This window comes from Cetorhinus maximus, chromosome 18 (genome assembly GCF_964194155.1).
Source record: "Cetorhinus maximus chromosome 18, sCetMax3.hap1.1, whole genome shotgun sequence".
Lineage (NCBI taxonomy): Eukaryota > Metazoa > Chordata > Chondrichthyes > Lamniformes > Cetorhinidae > Cetorhinus > Cetorhinus maximus.
Window position 1 is genome coordinate 43,034,871 of NC_135896.1, and position 19,131 is coordinate 43,054,001.

At 53.1% G+C, this 19,131-nt stretch overlaps 1 protein-coding gene across 2 annotated transcripts; it reads right to left on the bottom strand.

Annotated features, from left to right (window-relative positions):
- Nucleotides 1-5,222: 5,222 nt before the first annotated feature.
- cdca4 (cell division cycle associated 4) lies at nt 5,223-18,556 on the bottom strand. Of its 2 annotated transcripts, XM_078562534.1 has the most exons (3): nt 18,399-18,554; nt 7,655-8,059; nt 5,223-6,626 (listed from the first exon to the last, which is right to left on the bottom strand). In XM_078562534.1, exons 1-3 carry the CDS (start codon nt 18,414-18,416, stop codon nt 6,534-6,536), a joined length of 516 nt encoding a protein of 171 aa, XP_078418660.1. In that variant the 5' UTR covers nt 18,417-18,554; the 3' UTR covers nt 5,223-6,533. The 2 variants fall into 2 exon arrangements, with proteins under 2 accessions (XP_078418660.1, XP_078418659.1); XM_078562533.1 differs by having other exon boundaries at nt 5,223-8,059; nt 18,399-18,556.
- Nucleotides 18,557-19,131: the final 575 nt, after the last annotated feature.

Here is a 19,131-nt window from a genome sequence, read left to right on the forward strand (position 1 = left end):
TTATTTTTGCGGTGTTAGGAGAAATCGCATCCTATAGTAAATTGGAAATGACTCATGGACTGTCATCATTGACAATGATGCCAAACCATCAACATCATTTAGATCAATGATAGATCCAGAGATTGAGCAGAGAGAGCCCCTGACACTGTACTGAGTACCATGGGATTTCTGATTTTTGGTAAGTGGATTGAATATATATGCTATTAAAACAAGGCTGAGGCTATAAACCAAATGACATTTTATTTCACATTAAGATAAACAAACAGTAATCAGTGCTTACTATTATATCAAAGCAACAAAGATCTTTCTCCTGAGCTGTCATTCAACAAAATGAGATTGCTGAAAATGATTGCTCACTATGTGTTTGCCAAATCTCTACCATGGAACCTGGTGCTTCTGATAGTGATCTGAGCACCCATACCTAAAGTTATACTTGTATTAGAAGTATCTAGCCACAGTGTTGTCTTTGAAGATTGCAGCTATTCAATGACCCTGCTTAATCCCACATATCTAAGACACACTGATGCCAGTCAGAATACCACCCACAAGCTGGTTTGAATCTTTGATCCATGACAGGATACTTGCCTGTTTCAATATCTTTTGAAGACATTTAAAAAGTAATTTAACAGCTAGTCACTTTTAGTTACATAGGTTGGTTAATATGTCACAGTATTCAAACACAATATTTTGTGGAACAAGACTAGATTGATGTGTGGTTCTAAAGCCTTTTCCTGAAAAGCTTGGCCATTTAAACAGTTAACGTATTAAAACTATATTATTCAGGAGGAGCCACTTATAGAATTGATGATCACATGTCAACCCATTCAGATGACCATCTGGATTTTGAACTTTAGCCCAGGTTTTACAAACATACAAGCAGACGAATTAGGAGCAGGAGTAGGCCATCCAGCCCTCGAGCCTGCTCCACCATTCAATAAGATCATGGCTGATATGATTGTGGCCTCAACTCCACATTCCCACCTATCCCCAATAATATTTGACTCCCTTGTTAGTCAAGAATCTACCTCCTACCTCTACCTTAAAAATATTCATTGACCCTGCCTCCACCGCTCTCTGAGGAAGAGAAATATGAACATATGAATAACAATGAGGCTATCATAGCTCACCATTATTCAGGAGTAAATGGGCAAGCAGCTTGTAGTCTCCCCACAGCCTCAGTTACATGTGGAAATCAGAAAGTTGCTGTCCGATTTGCTGTGCTCCTTCACAAGCTCACCCATAAAATTGGCATTCAGATTCACGAACAGCATGAGACTGTGGTACTTACCCACTAGATACCCATCACACATGCCAGAAAAAGTTAGGGCTTGTCCACTCAAGCATAAGTGATTTTTTAATGGCATACTACTAAAAACACAACCTTTTTGGCTCTGAAAATATACTTTTACAAATATAAAGTCTAATTCATTCAGGTTTAAATTATTGTTGGGATAAAAAAAATTAAAGTTATATTTTAAAATTTTTTTCTTTGTCTCTTTTCCCTCTCTTCATCTCATCTTTCTCTTTCTCTATTTTTCTTTCAGCACCTAATTTTACATTGAATTAAATATTCTAACTTACACTTCCTGGTTCAGACTTTGCGTGCCTCAGAAAGGACTCTTTAATCTGATTGGTCGAAGAAACACTGAGTTTTCTCCTCGGTGTTTTCATTCTTTGCCATTGAAGAGATTGATTTAGCAGACTACAAGTGAATTGAAAATTGGTGCTGTTCCTCAAATCCAAGAAAGAGCAAACTTTCAAACGCTTTTAGTAAATAAATACTATTTTCTCTGCTAGTGTTTCATGATCTAACCTCTATTCTACCCATATTGAATCCCAGTTAATCCTCTCAAACATTCTCTTCCCCCCGCACTGCGCCCTCCCCTGGTTCACTGCCGCCATCAGTCCTGAGGAGAGATGAATGACACATTTAGAGTTTTGGGGAGATATAGTTGTTACAAACCCCTGAGCAGCAGATAACTTTAAGCAAAAGGTTTGAATTCCTAGTGACCATCAAAGGCCCTCTTCCTCAGTCTCCTGAGAATTGCTGAACCAGCCTTCAGCAGTGAGGCCTACTCTAGTGATTTATTCTCCACACCTCACCAGGAAAGATCTTCTAGAATCTTTAGTTTGCCACGGATGCATCTTTTTGACCAAAGACAGTCCACCCTCCCACGTTCTGCTTGGTAGCTCGCAGAAGATGAGTGGTCTTCTTTCTGCTGACCACACTAGCTGCAGATTTTGTCTCTGTAAGGTCTTTCTCACTTTCTGTCCAAAAACTCTGAAACAGAAAGTCTGTCCAGTCAGCCCAGCTGCTCTTGCTTTTCTTTTCAGGTGTGAACATTTTGCACCTTACTCTTAGTAAGTCTCAACCTGGGCCACCATTCTCCATGCAGGCTTGTTGTCAGGCAGAACTCGTAGCAGATCACATGACCCGCTTTACTACTCCATTTTACTTAAAATTAAAGAGACGGTCCAAGACAAAATCAACTTATAAAACCTCACACTCATAACAAAATTTGATCTAGTATTACCTGTACAAAAGAGATTTATAATTTATATTCTGTGCCTTCATCCACTATGTCTATAATCTTCAGCCATGAAGGCCCTATGCTTGTAATTCACTCTCTAAAACCCCTCCACCTCCCTTACCTCTTTTCAAGACCCTCTTTGATAAAGTTTTTAGTCACTCTATCCTGATATCCCAGTCTTTGCCCCAGTACTTTTTCTGTGTCCAAAATTGATGTCCGAGGAGAACAAACCACCACCCAAGAAGGGCACCAAGAAAGCTGTGAGTAAAGTCACAGCAAAGGGTGGCAAGAAGCAGAAAAGATTGAGGAAGGACAATCACTCAATCTACATCTACAAAGTAATAAAGTAGGTTCACCCTGATTCTGACATCTTCTCCAAGGCTATAAGCATCATGAACTCCATTGTGAATAATTTTGAGTGCAACAGGGGTGAAGCTTCCCACCTGCTCAATTTCACCTTATGTTGGCAAGCTTTCATCAATGAGATAATGAACATGCAGCAAACAATCTATTTGGGTGGGGTGTTTTCATTTGATGCATCTTTGCTGATGGCTGTGAAGGTCAATCCTTGAGAGGCAGGTTCTGCCACAAGCATCACACATGAAACTGCCAACTGATGTAGCAGGTTGCTGCTTTTGGCATTGGCACCTGTTGCCAAGCTGCTGTAGCCACTGGTTGGTGTGGTAGTGCATGCCAGCCCAGAGGAGGCTTCACCATTTCCCTCTTTCGTCAGCTGTGACTCCCATGTGCAATAGTCAACATTTAGGGTCTTCATGTAATGCTTGCAAGCATCCTTGAAGTAGAATCATTACACCAAGTGGTCAACAATCGCTCCAGGGAGACCAATACTACTATTTGCCTGCTGCTGCCCAGAAGTTGGCTAGGCATACCATTTCTTAAGATGTAAAAGTGATAGCTCCAGGTAAAATTTCATTGTTATGAAAAATACCCCACTTTATTCAGACTCACTCACATCATTGCAAGCAACTAAAGATCCCAGGTGAATATTTTTCCAATTTATCACCTTTCTCTCTCCATTCCTACTCTTGCAGTGAAAGATAAATTCAGATTTGCCATACAAAAATTGGATATCTTTAAAATGAAAGACTGATCAACTATAAGCTGAATATGACTTGTTTGAAAATTGCAATTTCTTAAGTAATTCTTATGACTGCTTATTCACAAAATAGGAATGGGATGCCCATCAACATCACAAAGAAAGGCTGGCTGGAGATGGCAAGGGAAGCGAGTGACGGAAGCATCACCCCTAGGACCCAGATCCAGTGCTATGAGATTCAATTACCTCACAGTATTAGGAAAGGCAAGTGCAGCTTCTTTCCCCATCCTTGCATGGCACCTACTCATAGTCCCTCTCCTCCTCCTTCCAGCATTCGGCCCAATCACCATCATTTCAACCAGTAATCTTATGCTCACTCCTCACACATCCTACTTGTTACCCTCACTGCTTCCACATATAACAGTCTGCCATTAATTACAGAACCTGCACCTATTCTTATTCCTTTACTTACACTCATTTCACACTCAAGACATTCCCATTCATCTAGCATTTTGCTTTTCCTCCCTTAGTTTATACACTACATGCAGTAGCCCTGAATATGTATTTGCCTTCTCAATAGCCACTCTCAACTTTTTCCTCCTTCTGCAGATGAGTATGCACTACACGAAATAACTATGAGGGGTGAAGGCCCAGCTGACATTTTGACTCTATCTCCAGAGGAACTGGAGGCACTGGAAATAAATGAGGCATTTAGAGCAATGAGCAATGGTGGTGTCTGCTGAGCCGGGTGGCTGGTTATCATTTTGACTGCTTTATGTACCACTAGCAATTGCACCTTCAGCTGACAATTCCAGCAAATTCTCTCATATGGCATTTCCACTGTGCAATTTACCCTGGACTGTTTGGCCATCTCCAAGGATACTGCAGCCAGGCCTTCATCGCAAGAGTCATGACACCAGACTTTGCAGCTTTGATAGATCAGATGGTTGCCATCAGATTCTGGCTTCAACGTCTGCTCCAATTGGCAGAGACTGATGCAGCCAAATGGATAAACTAGTAAATCACATGAACTGCAGCTTTCAAAGTTTTACTCATTTTCTGCAATTTGTTCACCCGCAGGTCAGTGGGAGTGATAGTGCAGCTTCAGGAAAAGCAAAGTACTCTTCTCAGAACCTCAGTATGTTTGCCTTTATTTCCAAAATTATCTGCAAACTGGGGTTATAATTCTTTTATGCAAAAGATCAAAAAGCAGATTTCACAAATGTTCAGGGTGTATTACAACACAATGCATATTTGTTTTTCTTAATTATCTTTCTCATCTATTATCTTCATATTAAAAGAAATTTAAAGGGAAAGATTATCTAGGAATTTTGATATTATGGTTAATAATTGGTGAAACTTGAAGCAGCAGTCATGTTAAAATTATAGTAGAGAACTTGCAACTTCTGAAATTCCAGGTTGAAGTGTACAATTACGCTAAAAGTTCTATTTTTTAAAATTAGCTTTGCTTGTGGAAAGTAACCATACTGTATTTGTAAAAATCATGAGGCCATTCTTAATTATTCTTACATCTACCAAATGCTGAACTTCTTCCACCTCTTCTCTGCAATATACGTATTAAAATCCCTCACTTCTCAATGTGCAAAGGATGCAGTGTAAAATTAAATCCAAAACAGCTTTGAAGTCTTTATTGCAATGGCTCCAATGTCTACAGTACAGGCAGCAAACATCAGTGCAATTATCATACATCATTTATGGCCCAGTGATACACTTGTACTCTGAGGTGTGGTACCCAATGTGCTCATTATACTATAGAAGGGATTAAGGATAATTTGATCACAATTTTCAAGATGTTAAAGGAAAATAATAAATGTCTATCTCTTTATATACTATATTCCTTCTGGGTGGGGAGAGTAGGCCTAGGGGGAAGAGAAATTAGGAAACACTTCAACACACAAAGGATAGTAGAGGTTTAGAATTCTCTCTGCAAATGGCAACTGAGGCTAGGTTAATTCTTAATTTTAAATCGGAAATTGTTGATTTTTGTTAACCAAATGCATTAAGAGATTTAGGGCAAAGGCAGGTATCTGGAGTAAGGTGACAGAGCAGCCACAATCTCAATGAATGGTGGAACTGGCTCAAAGGGCTAAATGGCCCACTCCCATTTATAACTTGTAGCTAAGTAAGCTTTGCAAATAAAAATTTAAAATGACCACACTGTTGCATTTGTTCCCCCAAAAAGGCAAAGTTTCGTTCATATGGGCTCAGGAGAGGAAAAGAAAAACTTTAAAAAATAAGCTTGCATTTGTAATTCTTAATATAAGTAGCAACACAGTGATTATACAAAAATGCATGTGTACATTTTTATTTAACAGACATCCTCAGTAAATTTCTCAGTAAAAACAGCAATTACAAATATCTATAGTACATGTTAATGTTTCAAGCTTTATATTATTGCTTAAAAAGAATAAAATGTGCTTTGTTAATGAATAATACAAAATAGATTAGTTTTAACATGTTTAACATAACCGCAAAAGTTTTTTCCTGGGACTTACAAGTCGATAGTTACTGCAATTAATATACTGCAATTTAATGCTTTTAACTACAGACAGCAATTCCATAGAATACTGTTCAAAAATAATTCTGACCTCTTTTAATAGCTCTTAAGACGTTTAAAATTGGACCAGACATCTTCCATCCAAATCAGGATTCATAATTATCAGTTGCATGCTGCAACCCAAAATTTCACAAATTGTATGATATTCACTTAAATAAATAAATAACGCTTGTAATAACTTAGATCAACTGTCCCAATTAGAATTCGGCCTGTGCTAACTACCTAACCATCAGAAATCATGGCTTTTTATAAACGTAAAAAGTGACTTAATTTGAAATAAAATATGCATCTCAAAGCGTAAATTATAAACGCTGCAATTCTTTTTAAAATTAGGAATAAACCTTTAAACTTTCACAATTTTCAATCCTTAGCCAGCGTTGTCTTCTGTGCCCAGATTCACAGTACTGTTGCGATTACACAGAACAAAGTGGAACATTTTCATGTCAAGTCCACAGAGAATCTAGCAAGGAAACAATTCAATACCATTATAGCACGCATAAACGTATTATCCAATGAATTTAAGATTATAACTAAGAACTTTGTGCTTGTAAGACAGTAATGCAAGTACATTGTCATAGTGACAATTCCTTTTTAACGATATTTTCTTGAACTATCACGGAGACTGAAAGGATTCCATTTATATGGCAATTCTGAAATGCAAGAAGTCCATTTAGACAACACAAGAGTTGATCTCTCCTTGGCACAGCTAAGGAAGACATTTTATAAATCCTCTTTGAATCACAGTTTTAGATACATAAAATATTTCAAAACTACCTGTTCAAGTAAAAATTATAAACAGGAGACTTTTGAAACTGTAAAAAAACTAATTGGTATTAAAATATATATGTATGAAAATATGTACCATTTTAGTTTTAACCACAAGTAGAAGTACGAGCTCAATGAAAGCATTGCCTGCAAAAGGCATTATCTGAACAATATTTTGAAAAAGGAAAACTGGACAGAAAACTTTACAAGAGAGATATAACTGAAAATAAAACAAGGTGGATACGTATTGTACAAATATCTTTTAAGAGAGTGAAAAAACTCTTAAGTTTAAGACCCAACAATAATCTCCATGATGTGATCAAGCTCATTTAAGTCTGTTTTGCAGTTTGGGGTAGAATTTATGGGTGTTGGCAAACCGTTTAGTAATTCAAATATGACTGGTGTCGTTTTTGGACTAGTCATCAACCCAGACATTACTGAGTCAAGCTCATGCCAAGAAGTGTCAATATCAGCAAACAGATCATCTATTGTCATATCTGTGAGAGAACTGGAGTAATTTGCAATCTCAAAACTCCCGAATACTTGATCCAAGGGCTTTGGACACTGCTTCAGATCCACTTGCTGCTCGTCAGATTCCAACATATTCAGATCATTTTCAAAATGTGCTTGGACCAGATCTTGGTCTGGTGTTACAGTACTGGTGTCTTTAGCAGAAGCAGCAGCTGAAGAACAAGTAATATTCTCACAAGATAGGCAGTTTACCTTGGTTTTAGTAAGAGTGCTTGTATTACTGGTGGAAGCGGTGGAACTTTCTACATGTAGCTCTTTGGTTGGAGTACATAAGAAATCTGTGGCAATTAGACTATCTGAGGAAGTTTGACCTATGTACAGATCGCTTCCTGTGAAAGCCGTTTGTCCTTGCCAGCTGCAGTCTTGTATCATTTCCTCCTGAATCTGTCGCACGGTGTTGGCTATAAGCACTGAGCGACAAAGGTTTGGTTCCACCACCATCTTACAGAGCTGAAGTTTGAACAATGAGATGTTTAGAAGCGACTGGCGTTGCAAGTTATATGGCAAACTAAGATTGCTACCAACAGAATCAAGGCAGGCATCCACAACTTGTTCTTCAGGAAATTTACGTTTTGTGCCTTTTCCCAACATGTTGACCTACAAAACAAAGCAATCACAATGAAAGACTCATTCTTCAAAATTCAAAACATAAAATACTTTGGAACTAACCACAACTTCAGAGAACCTAACTACATTGCCATATATTTTGTTCAATACAATAATCTAGATTTTAAATGTATTATTGATATTCAGGCTATGTTACACTTTTTTGTTACCATCATCAATGCCAAATCATGCAAGTTTTGTTTGTAGCATAAATACTCTTAATTCCACCAATTAATTTTACCCCATCTGTTTCATTACTACTTCCAGACTAGTTAAAATAAACTACTGATACAGTAAAGAAAGGGAACTGTTAAGCAAGGTTGGATGGAGGATTCGTTAGCTAACAGGAAACAGAGAGTAGAAATAAATAGGTCTTTTTCAGGTTGGCAATATGTGACCAGTGGAGTGAAACAGGGATCAGTGCTGGGGTCTCAACTATTTACAATCTATATCAATGACTTAGATGAAGGGACCAAATGTATGGTTGTGAAATTTGCTGATGACACAATGATAGGTAGGAAAGAAAGTTGTGAAGAGGAAATAAGGAGTCTGCAAAGGGACATAGATAAGTGAGCGGGCAAAAAATTGACAGATGGTGTATAAAGTGGGAAAATGTGAACTTGTCCACTTTGATAGGAAGAACATAAAAGTAGTGTATTATTTAAGAGAGACTGTAGAACTCTGAGATACAGAGGGATCTGGGTGTCCTGGTACATGAATCAGGAAAAGTTGGTATGCAGATACAGCAAGTGATTAGGAAGATAAATGGAATGTTGTTGTTTATTGCAAGAAGAATGGAATTTAAAAGTAAGGGGTCTCCCATTTAAGACAGCGATGTGAAGATTTTTTTTTCTCTCATAAGGGTCGTGAATCTTTGGAACTCTCTCTTCCTCAGAGAGCAGTGGAAGCAGGGTCAATGAATATTTTTAAGGCAGAGGTAGATTGACTCCTTTGTTAGTCAAGAACCTAAGTTATCAGGGGTAGGTGGAATGTGGAGTTGAGTCCACAATCAGATCAACCATGATCTTATTGAATGGCGGAGCAGGCTAGAGGGGCTGAATGGCCTATTCCTGCTCCTAATTCATATGTTTGTATGGAGGTGGGGCTCCTAAGAAGACAAGATGGTCAACTAATAGAGGATAATCAAAAATAGCAGAGGTATTTAACAAGTGCTTTGTATTGTCCTCTACAAAGAGATGAATGCTGAATTGGTTGAGAGTGAGATGAACAATATTATGACAGATAAAAGGAAAACTTTAGATAAATTAGTTAAGCTGATTGAACATATATATATATACATATCTATATATAGACACAAACTGAACAACAGTGTGTGTCTATATATAGAAATTATAAAATGGAAATAGCCAGTTCGTTCAATTATCTATTGGTGTGCATCCTCCATGCAAGCAAATAGTTGCAACTATGTTAACTTGCATTGCTCCCAAATCCATTCCTCTTTTCTTTCTTCCACCTATGCAATCTAATCTTGAATGTTGACATAGTTTCAATCTCAGCCACAAGCCCTGGAAGTGAATTCGCTCTTAACTACACAACTCTGTATAAGGCTCTCTTACCCTCTCTTCTAAATCTCATAACTATGGCTTCTTATTGTAGACCCTGCAACCACTGGAAATAGTTTGCTTCTATCCACCATCTTCCATCCTTCCATGATTTTAAAGGCTTGAGTTAAATTGCCTCGTGGTCTGTGTTGCTCTGTTGAAAATGGTCCAACTTTTCAAGTCTTTCTTTGTGTTTCCTCTACTCTTCTACTATGCTGAGCCTAATTTGATTGATTGTAATAACTGCTTTTTTAAAGCCGTAATGCATCACCTTATACTGAATTTCATCTGCCACTCACTAATTCATTCCTCATCTTACCAATATCATATTGCAGTTTCCTTTGACATTTTAGAAACTTAAATATTACTACTGTTTTGTTATCTCCCTCTAGCCCAAATCCAAATCATTAAAATACACAATGAACAGAAGTGACTTTGGAACCGAAACTTGAGGAAAATTATTATCCACTTTGAAAAAAACACCCTTAATCCCTCTTTTGTTTTCTCCCTTCTGGTCAATTTTTTATCCAGGTTCCAATTCTTCTCCCCAATTTTATACTTCTTAGTCTTCTCTGGTTATTGCCCACCTTGTTAAATGCTTTCTAAACTTCATGCACACTACAACCACAAAATTGCCCTCATCTGCCATATCTGCTTCTCCTCAATGAATTAGATGGTTTGTGAACCACAATCACCCCTTTTGAAGTCAGTTTTAACAATTTCAATTTTTTTCATTTAGCAAGAAAATGTAAATATACTTATTATTTGGAGTCTACATGCCAACAGAGGAATGGAACCAAATCCTCAACCTCCTCCCTGCCACCCACACCCCCATCACCTACTCCACTCTGATCGCTTCCCAACCCCACTGCCCCGCTCCTCTCGACACCCACCCATTTCCCCATTCCTCTGTCCCGTCCTCTAAACCCCCACCTCTCCCCACCCCACCTGACCGCCCCGTCCCCTAAAGCCCCACCTCTCCCCACCCCACCTGACCGCCCCGTCCCCTAAAGCCCCACCTGACCGCCCCGTCCCCTAAAGCCCCACCTCGCCTGACCGCCCCGTCCCCTAAACCCCCACCTCTCCCCCCACTCCTGACTGCCCCGTCCCATAAACCCCCAGCATCCCGCACCCGCCCCGTCCCCTAAACCCCCACCCTCCCCGTCCCCAAAACCCCCACCCACTCCCTCCTGCACACTCACCTCACCACCCCCTCCCTCAAGCACCCTCGCCGCCCCACCCCCTCCCCCTGCTCCCTTCCCCACTCTCACCCCCTTCCTCCTCCCTCCCACAACCCTTCCACCCTCACCCCCTCTTCCCACACCCTCGTGTCCCCCTCACCACACCTTCCAAACCCCACCCCATTACCCCTCCTGTCAACCCTTCCACCCTCAGCCCCCTTCCCAAATCCCCCCACCCCTTAGCACCCACACCCATCACTTTCTCCCCACCCCACCCCCACACCTTACACCACCCCTACCCCCACCCCTCATCCCCCCTACACTCAACCCTCATCTCCCCCCACCCACCTGCAACCCTCATCTCCCCCGTCCCCCACCCCTCATCCCCCTCCACCCGTCCCCCACCCCCAACCCATCCCCCACCCGCAACCGCGTCCCCAACCCTTGTCCCCCAACCCCATGCGTCCCCCACCCCTAACACACGCCTCCTCACCCGTCCCCCAACCCTCGCCCCCCACCCCGCCCGTCCCCCACCCCCAACCCTCGTCCACCCCCCCGCCCTTCCCCCACCCCCAACCCTCGTCCACCCCCCCCGCCCGTCCCCCACCCCCAACCCTCGTCCACACCCCCCCGCCCGTCCCCCACCCCCAACCCTCGTCCACCCCCCCCGCCCGTCCCCCACCCCCAACCCTCGTCCACACCCCCCCGCCCGTCCCCCACCCCCAACCCTCGTCCACCCCCCCCGCCCGTCCCCCACCCCCAACCCTCGTCCACCCCCCCCGCCCGTCCCCCACCCCCAACCCTCGTCCACCCCCAACCCTCGTCCACCCCCCCCCCCCGCCCCCAACCCTCGTCCACCCCCCCCGCCCGCCCCCCACCCCCAACCCTCGTCCACCCCCCCCGCCCGCCCCCCACCCCCAACCCTCGTCCACCCCCCCCGCCCGTCCCCCACCCCCAACCCTCGTCGACCCACCCCGCCCGTCCTCCACCCCCACCCCTCGTCCACCCACCCGTCCCCCACCCCCAACCCTCGTCCCCCACCCCAACCCTCGTCCTCCCGACCCCAAACCTCGTCCCCCCGACCCCAAACCTCGTCCTCGTCCCCAAACCTCGTCCCCCGCCCCCAAACCTCGTCCCCCGCCCCCAAACCTCGTCCCCCGACGCCCACCTCTAACCCTCATCCCCCCCGCCCATCCCCCCACCCCCAACCCTCGTCCCCCCGCCCCCAACCCGCGTCCTCGTCCCCCCGCCCCCAACCCGCGTCCTCGTCCCCCCGCCCCCAACCCGCGTCCTCGTCCCCCCGCCCCCAACCCGCGTCCTCGTCCCCCCGCCCCCAACCCGCGTCCTCGTCCCCCCGCCCCCAACCCGCGTCCTCGTCCCCCCGCCCCCAACCCGCGTCCCCCCCGCCCCCAACCCTCGTCCCCCCCGCCCCCAACCCTCGACCCCCTCGCCCCCCGCGTCCCCGACCCTCGCCCGCCGCCCGTCTCCGACCCTCGCCCTCACCCCTCACCCCCAACCCTCGTCCTCGTCCCCCATCCCAACCCTCGTCCTCCAACCCCAAACCTCGTCCCCCCGACCCCAAACCTCGTCCTCGTCCCCCACCTCCAAACCTCGTGCCCCGCCCCCAAACCTCGTCCCCCGACCCCCACCTCTAACCCTCGTCCCCCCGCCCATTCCCCGCCCCCAACCCTCGTCCCCCCCGCCCCCAATCCTCGTCCCCCCCGCCCCCAACCCGCGTCCTCGTCCCCCCGCCCCCAACCCGCGTCCTCGTCCCCCCGCCCCCAACCCGCGTCCTCGTCCCCCCGCCCCCAACCCGCGTCCTCGTCCCCCCGCCCCCAACCCGCGTCCTCGTCCCCCCGCCCCCAACCCGCGTCCTCGTCCCCCCGCCCCCAACCCTCGTCCCCCCGCCAGTCCCCCCCGCCCCCAACCCCCAACCCTCGTCCCCCCCGCCCCCAACCCTCGTCCCCCCCGCCCCCAACCCTCGTCCCCCCCGCCCCCCGCGTCCCCTCGCCCCCCGCGTCCGCCTCCATCCCTCGCCCCCCCCGTCCCCGACCCTCGTCCCCCCCATCCCACCGCCCCTAACCCTCGCCCCCCCCGCCCCCAACCCTCGCCCCCCCCGCCCCCAACCCTCGCCCCCCCCGCCCCCAACCCTCGCCCCCCCAACCCTCGCATCCCCGCCCCCCACCCTCGCATCCCCGCCCCCCACCCTCGCATCCCCGCCCCCCCACCCTTGCATTCCCGCCCCCCACCCTCATCTCCCCACCCGTCCCCCGGCCCCCACCCTCGTCCTCGTCTACCCGCGCGTCCCCCGCCCCCCACCCTCGTCTCCCAGCCCGCCCCCAACCCTCGTCCCCCCCGCCCGTCCCCCGCCCCCAACCCTCGTCTCCCCGCCCGGTCTCCCCGCCCGTCGCCCGCCCCCAACCCCCCCGCCCGTCCCCCGCCCCCAACCCCCCGCCCCCAACCCTCGTCTCCCCACCCTCGTCCCCCCGCCCCCAACCCGGGTCCTTGTCCCGCCGGCCCCCAACCCTCGTCCCGCCCGTCCCGCCCGTCCCCCACACTCGTCCCGCCCGTCTCCCACACTCGTCTCCCCACCCATCCCCCGCCCCCCACCCTCGTCCCCCCCGCCCCCAACCCGGGTCCTCGTCCCCCCGCCCCCAACCCTCGTCCTCCCCGCCCGTCCCCAACACTCGTCTCCCCGCCCGTCCCCCGCCCCCACCCTCATTTCCCCACACGTCCCCCACCCCCCACACTCGTCTCCCCACCTGTCCCCCCACCCCAACCCTCGTCCACCGCCCGTCCCCAACCCTGGCCCACGCCATACCCCCACACTCCCAAACCTCGTCCCCACGCCCCTACACCCCGCATCCCCCCGCCCCTCGTCCCCCCGCCCCCACCCCTCGTCCTCTTCCCCCTCCCCCAACCCTCGCCCACCACCCTCGTCCCCCCCGCCCCCAACCCTCGTCCCCCGCTCCCAACCCTCGTCCTCCCCGCCCGTCCCCCGCCCCCAACCGTCCCCCCCCCCGCCCGCCCCCAACCCTCATCCACCGCCCGCCCCCAACCCTCGTCCACCTCCCGGCCCCCAAACCTCGCCCCCCCTCCCCTCTCCCCGTCCCCCCGCCCCCAACCCTCGTCCACCGCCCGGCCCCAAATCTCGCTCCCCCCCCACCCCGTCCCCCCACCCCCAACCCTCGTCCCCTCCGCCCCCAACCCTCGTCCCTCCCGTCCCCCCGCCGGCCCCCCACCCTTGTCCCCCAACCCTCGTCCCCCCGCCCCGTCCCTCGTCCCCCCGCCCCTCGTCCGCGACCCCGCCCCCTCTCCCCGTCCTCGCCCCCCCTCCCCGTCCTCGCCCCCCCCTCCCCTCGTCCTCACCCCCCCGCCCCCTCCCCTCATCCTCGCCCCCCCCGCCCCCTCCCCTCATCCTCGCCCCCGACCCTCGTCCTCGCCCCCCCGCCCCCTCCCCTCATCCTCGCCCCCGACCCTCGTCCTCGCCCCCCCGCCCCCTCCCCTCATCCTCGCCCCCGACCCTCGTCCTCGGCCCCCCCCGCCCCCGACCCTCGTCCTCGGCCCCCCCCGCCCCCGACCCTCGTCCTCGGCCCCCCCCGCCCCCGACCCTCGTCCTCGGCCCCCCCCGCCCCCGACCCTCGTCCTCGGCCCCCCCCGCCCCCGCCCCTCGTCCTCGGCCCACCCCGCCCCCGACCCTCGTCCTCGGCCCCCTCGCCCCCGACCCTCGTCCTCGCCCCCCCACCCCCGACCTCGCCCCCCCACCCCCGACCTCGCTCCCGACCCTCGTCCTCGCCCCCCCGCCCCCGACCTCGCCTCCGACCCTCGTCCTTGCCCCGACCCTCGTCCCCCCGCCCCCACCCCCCGCCCCCCCAGCCCTCGTCCACCCCCCCCAGCCCTCGCCCCCCCCCACCCGTCCCCATCTCTCGTTCCCCCCATCCCTCGTTCCCCCATCCCTCGATTCCCCCCCCAACCTGTCCTTCCTCCAATCCCTCGTTCCCCCCCACCCGTCCCCGCACCCCCCGTTCCTCCCCCCCCATCCCCGCACCCCCCGTTCCTCCCCCCCCCAATCCGTTCCTCCCCCCACCCGTCCCCCGTCCCCCCACCCGCTCCTCCCCCACCCCTCGATTCCCCCCCACCCGTCCTCCCCCACCCCTCGTTCCCCCCCCACCCGTCCTCCCCCACCCCTCGTTCCCCCCCCACCCCTCGGTCCCCCCCCCACCCGTCCTCCCCCCACCTGTCCTCCCCCACCCCTCGTTTCTCCTCCCCCACCCCTCGTTCCCCCCCCAACCCTCGTTCCCCCCCCACCCGTCCTCCCCCATCCCTCGTTTCACCCCCCCCCCGTCCTCCCCCATCCCTCGTTTCACCCCCCCCGTCCTCCCCATCCCTCGTTATCCCCCACTCCTCCCCATCCCTCGTCACCCCCCCTCCCACATCCCTCGTCACCCCCCCTCCTCCATCCCTCGTTATCCCCCCCTCCTCCCCATCCCTCGTCACCCCCCCTCCCACATCCCTCGTCACCCCCCCTCCTCCCCCATCCCTCGTTACCCCCCCCGTCCTCCCCCATCCCTCGCTCCCCCCCCACCCGTCCTCCCCCATCCCTCGCTCCCCCCCCACCTGTCCTCCCCCATCCCTCGCTCCCCCCCCACCCGCCCCCCCATCCCTCGCTCCCCCCCATCCCTCGCTCCCCCCCCACCCGTCCCCCCCATCCCTCGCTCCCCCCCCACCCGTCCCCCCCAATCCCTCGCTCCCCCCCCACCCGTCCCCCCCCCACCCCTCGCTCCCCCCCCCACCCGTCCCCCCCATCCCTCACTCCCCCCCCCACCCGTCCCCCCCCCATCCCTCACTCCCCCCCCATCCCTCGCTGCCCCCCTACCCGTTCCCCCCCATCCCTCGCTCCCCCCCCACCTGTCCCCCCCAAACCCTCGCTCCCCCCCCACCCCTCCCATCCCTCGCTCCCCCCCCCATCCCTCGCTCACCCCCCACCCGTCCCCCCCATCCCTCGCTCCCCCCCCCACCCGTCCTCCCCCATCCCTCGCTCCCCCCCCCACCCGTCCTCCCCCATCCATCGTTCCCCCCCCACCCGTCCTCCCCCATCCATCGTTCCCCCCCCACCCGTCCTCCCCCATCCATCGTTCCCCCCCCACCCGTCCTCCCCCATCCCTCGCTCCCCCCCCACCCGTCCTCCCCCATCCCTCGCTCCCCCCCCACCCGTCCTCCCCCATCCCTCGCTCCCCCCCCACCCGTCCTCCCCCCATCCCTCGCTCCCCCCCACCTGTCCTCCCCCCATCCCTCGCGTTCCCCCCAACTCGTCCTCCCCCATCCCTCGTTCCCCCATCCATCGTTCCCCCCCCACCCGTCCTCCCCATCCATCGTTCCCCCCCACCCGTCCTCCCCCATCCATCGTTCCCCCCCACCCGTCCTCCCCCATCCATCGTTCCCCCCCCTACCCGTCCTCCCCCCATCCCTCGCTCCCCCCCCACTCGTCCTCCCCCCATCCCTCGCGTTCCCCCCAACTCGTCCTCCCCCATCCCTCGTTCCCCCATCCATCGTTCCCCCCCCACCCGTCCTCCCCCATCCCTCATTCCCCCATCCCTCGTTCCCCCATCCCTCGTTCCCCCCCCCACCCGTCCTCCCCCATCCCTCGTTCCCCATCCATCGTTCCCCCCCCACCCGTCCTCCCCATCCATCGTTCCCCCCCCACCCGTCCTCCCCATCCATCGTTCCCCCCCCCACCCGTCCTCCCCCATCCATCGTTCCCCCCCCCCACCCGTCCTCCCCCATCCATCGTTCCCCCCCCCACCCGTCCTCCCCCATCCATCGTTCCCCCCCCCACCCGTCCTCCCCCATCCATCGTTCCCCCCCCCCACCCGTCCTCCCCCATCCATCGTTCCCCCCCCCACCCGTCCTCCCCCATCCATCGTTCCCCCCCCCACCCGTCCTCCCCCATCCATCGTTCCCCCCCCCACCCGTCCTCCCCCATCCATCGTTCCCCCCCCCACCCGTCCTCCCCCATCCATCGTTCCCCCCCCACCCGTCCTCCCCCATCCATCGTTCCCCCCCCCACCCGTCCTCCCCCATCCATCGTTCCCCCCCCACCCGTCCTCCCCCATCCATCGTTCCCCCCCCCACCCGTCCTCCCCCATCCATCGTTCCCCCCCCCACCCGTCCTCCCCCATCCATCGTTCCCCCCCCCACCCGTCCTCCCCCATCCATCGTTCCCCCCCCACCCGTCCTCCCCCATCCATCGTTCCCCCCCCCACCCGTCCTCCCCCATCCATCGCTCCCCCCCCCCACCCGTCCTCCCCCATCCATCGCTCCCCCCCCCCACCCGTCCTCCCCCATCCATCGCTCCCCCCCCCACCCGTCCTCCCCCATCCATCGCTCCCCCCCCCCACCCGTCCTCCCCCATCCATCGCTCCCCCCCCCCCACCCGTCCTCCCCCATCCATCGCTCCCCCCCCCACCCGTCCTCCCCCATCCATCGCTCCCCCCCCCACCCGTCCTCCCCCATCCATCGCTCCCCCCCCCCCACCCGTCCTCCCCCATCCATCGCTCCCCCCCCCACCCGTCCTCCCCCATCCATCGCTCCCCCCCCCACCCGTCCTCCCCCATCCATCGCTCCCCCCCCCACCCGTCCTCCCCCATCCATCGCTCCCCCCCCCACCCGTCCTCCCCCATCCATCGCTCCCCCCCCCACCCGTCCTCCCCCATCCATCGCTCCCCCCCCACCCGTCCTCCCCCCATCCCTCGCGTTCCCAACTCGTCCTCCCCCATCCCTCGTTCCCCCATCCATCGTTCCCCCCCCACCCGTCCTCCCCCATCCCTCGTTCCCCCATCCATCGTTCCCCCCCCACCCGTCCTCCCCCATCCATCGTTCCCCCCCCCACCCGTCCTCCCCCATCCATCGTTCCCCCCCCCCACCCGTCCTCCCCCATCCATCGTTCCCCCCCCACCCGTCCTCCCCCATCCATTGTTCCCCCCCCCACCCGTCCTCCCCCATCCATCGTCCCCCCCCACCCGTCCTCCCCCATCCATCGTTCCCCCCCCACCCCTCACCCCCCCCACCCCAAATCCCCACCTCATCCCCCCCTACCCCACCCCATACCCCTCTCTCTCCACCCCCTACTCCCCACCACCCACCCCCCAATCTTTACAACTGTCAACCAGTTTTACTCTGAAGTTTGTATAACATAATGATCAGCAGTGAGCGGGGCCTATGGAGGTTTGTGCGGGCCAAACTCTCTGGATGTTGCCGCTTTAAGAGTCTGAACTGCCCGCTCCACGGTGTGTGACGTCACCACTGGTCCCCGGGGTTTCTCCGTAAGGCCAGGCCTTGGCGGACAGGCTTCAGGATCACCGAACAGCATTTCAACTCACCGGGGAGCAGAAAACCAGCAGCAGTGCGAACCGCTACTATTTAAAGAGGCGGTACACTTCCTGTAATAAAACTGCCACAGAAAGTTAAATCTTTGCCCAGCGGTAATGGCCGCCATTTTAGGTTCGCTAACTCATTCCTACCCGAATGGACCTTCGAAACCTAAGCAGCGCTAAAACAAAAAAATAAACATCCCGCAACTTTACTTACCTGCATCAAACAATACATTAAACGGCGGGCATAAAGAAGGTCTGAGAAGACACTAAGAAGACGAAGTCTCAAATCACTGAATTACGGGAACAGACGCAATCGCAGCCCTGGCGGCAGGAAGTGCTGCCATATGATTGACAGCTCGTAAGTCCGGTTGCTATGGTTTCACTGGTAGTTTGATTGGCAGATGCGGTGTTCGCTAGCCCCGCCTATTCGGTCACTGTCCCCGCCCATGTGGTGACGCCAGATGGGAATGTGACCGACTCTTGAGTGGAGAATTGGATTATTGCTGTCCTTGTTTGAACCAGAAAAACATACAGTTCCCAACAAGTGCTCCATTCAGCAGCACCACTAGAATAACTGGTTCTAACAAACTAAAAACTTGTGTCTCAAGTTAGAATGTAATATTATTCCTATTATCAATAAAGAAGTGCAAGAATTTTAGAACAGTTATAATAGGGAGCTTTAATTGTCCGAATATCGACTGGATAGTTGTAGTGTAGGGCATAGACAGAAAAGAGCTCCTATAGTGTGCTCAGGAGAATTTTCTACAGCAGTATGTTTCCAGTCCAACAAGAAAGGGGGCATTGCTGCACTTGCTTCTTGGGAATAACTTCTTGGGACAACTTAATCAAGTGTCAGTAGGGGCACATTTAGGAGACTGTGCTCATTGTGCCATAAGGTTTAAGTTGGCTCTGGAAAAGGACAAGCAAGATCCAGAGTAAGAATAATT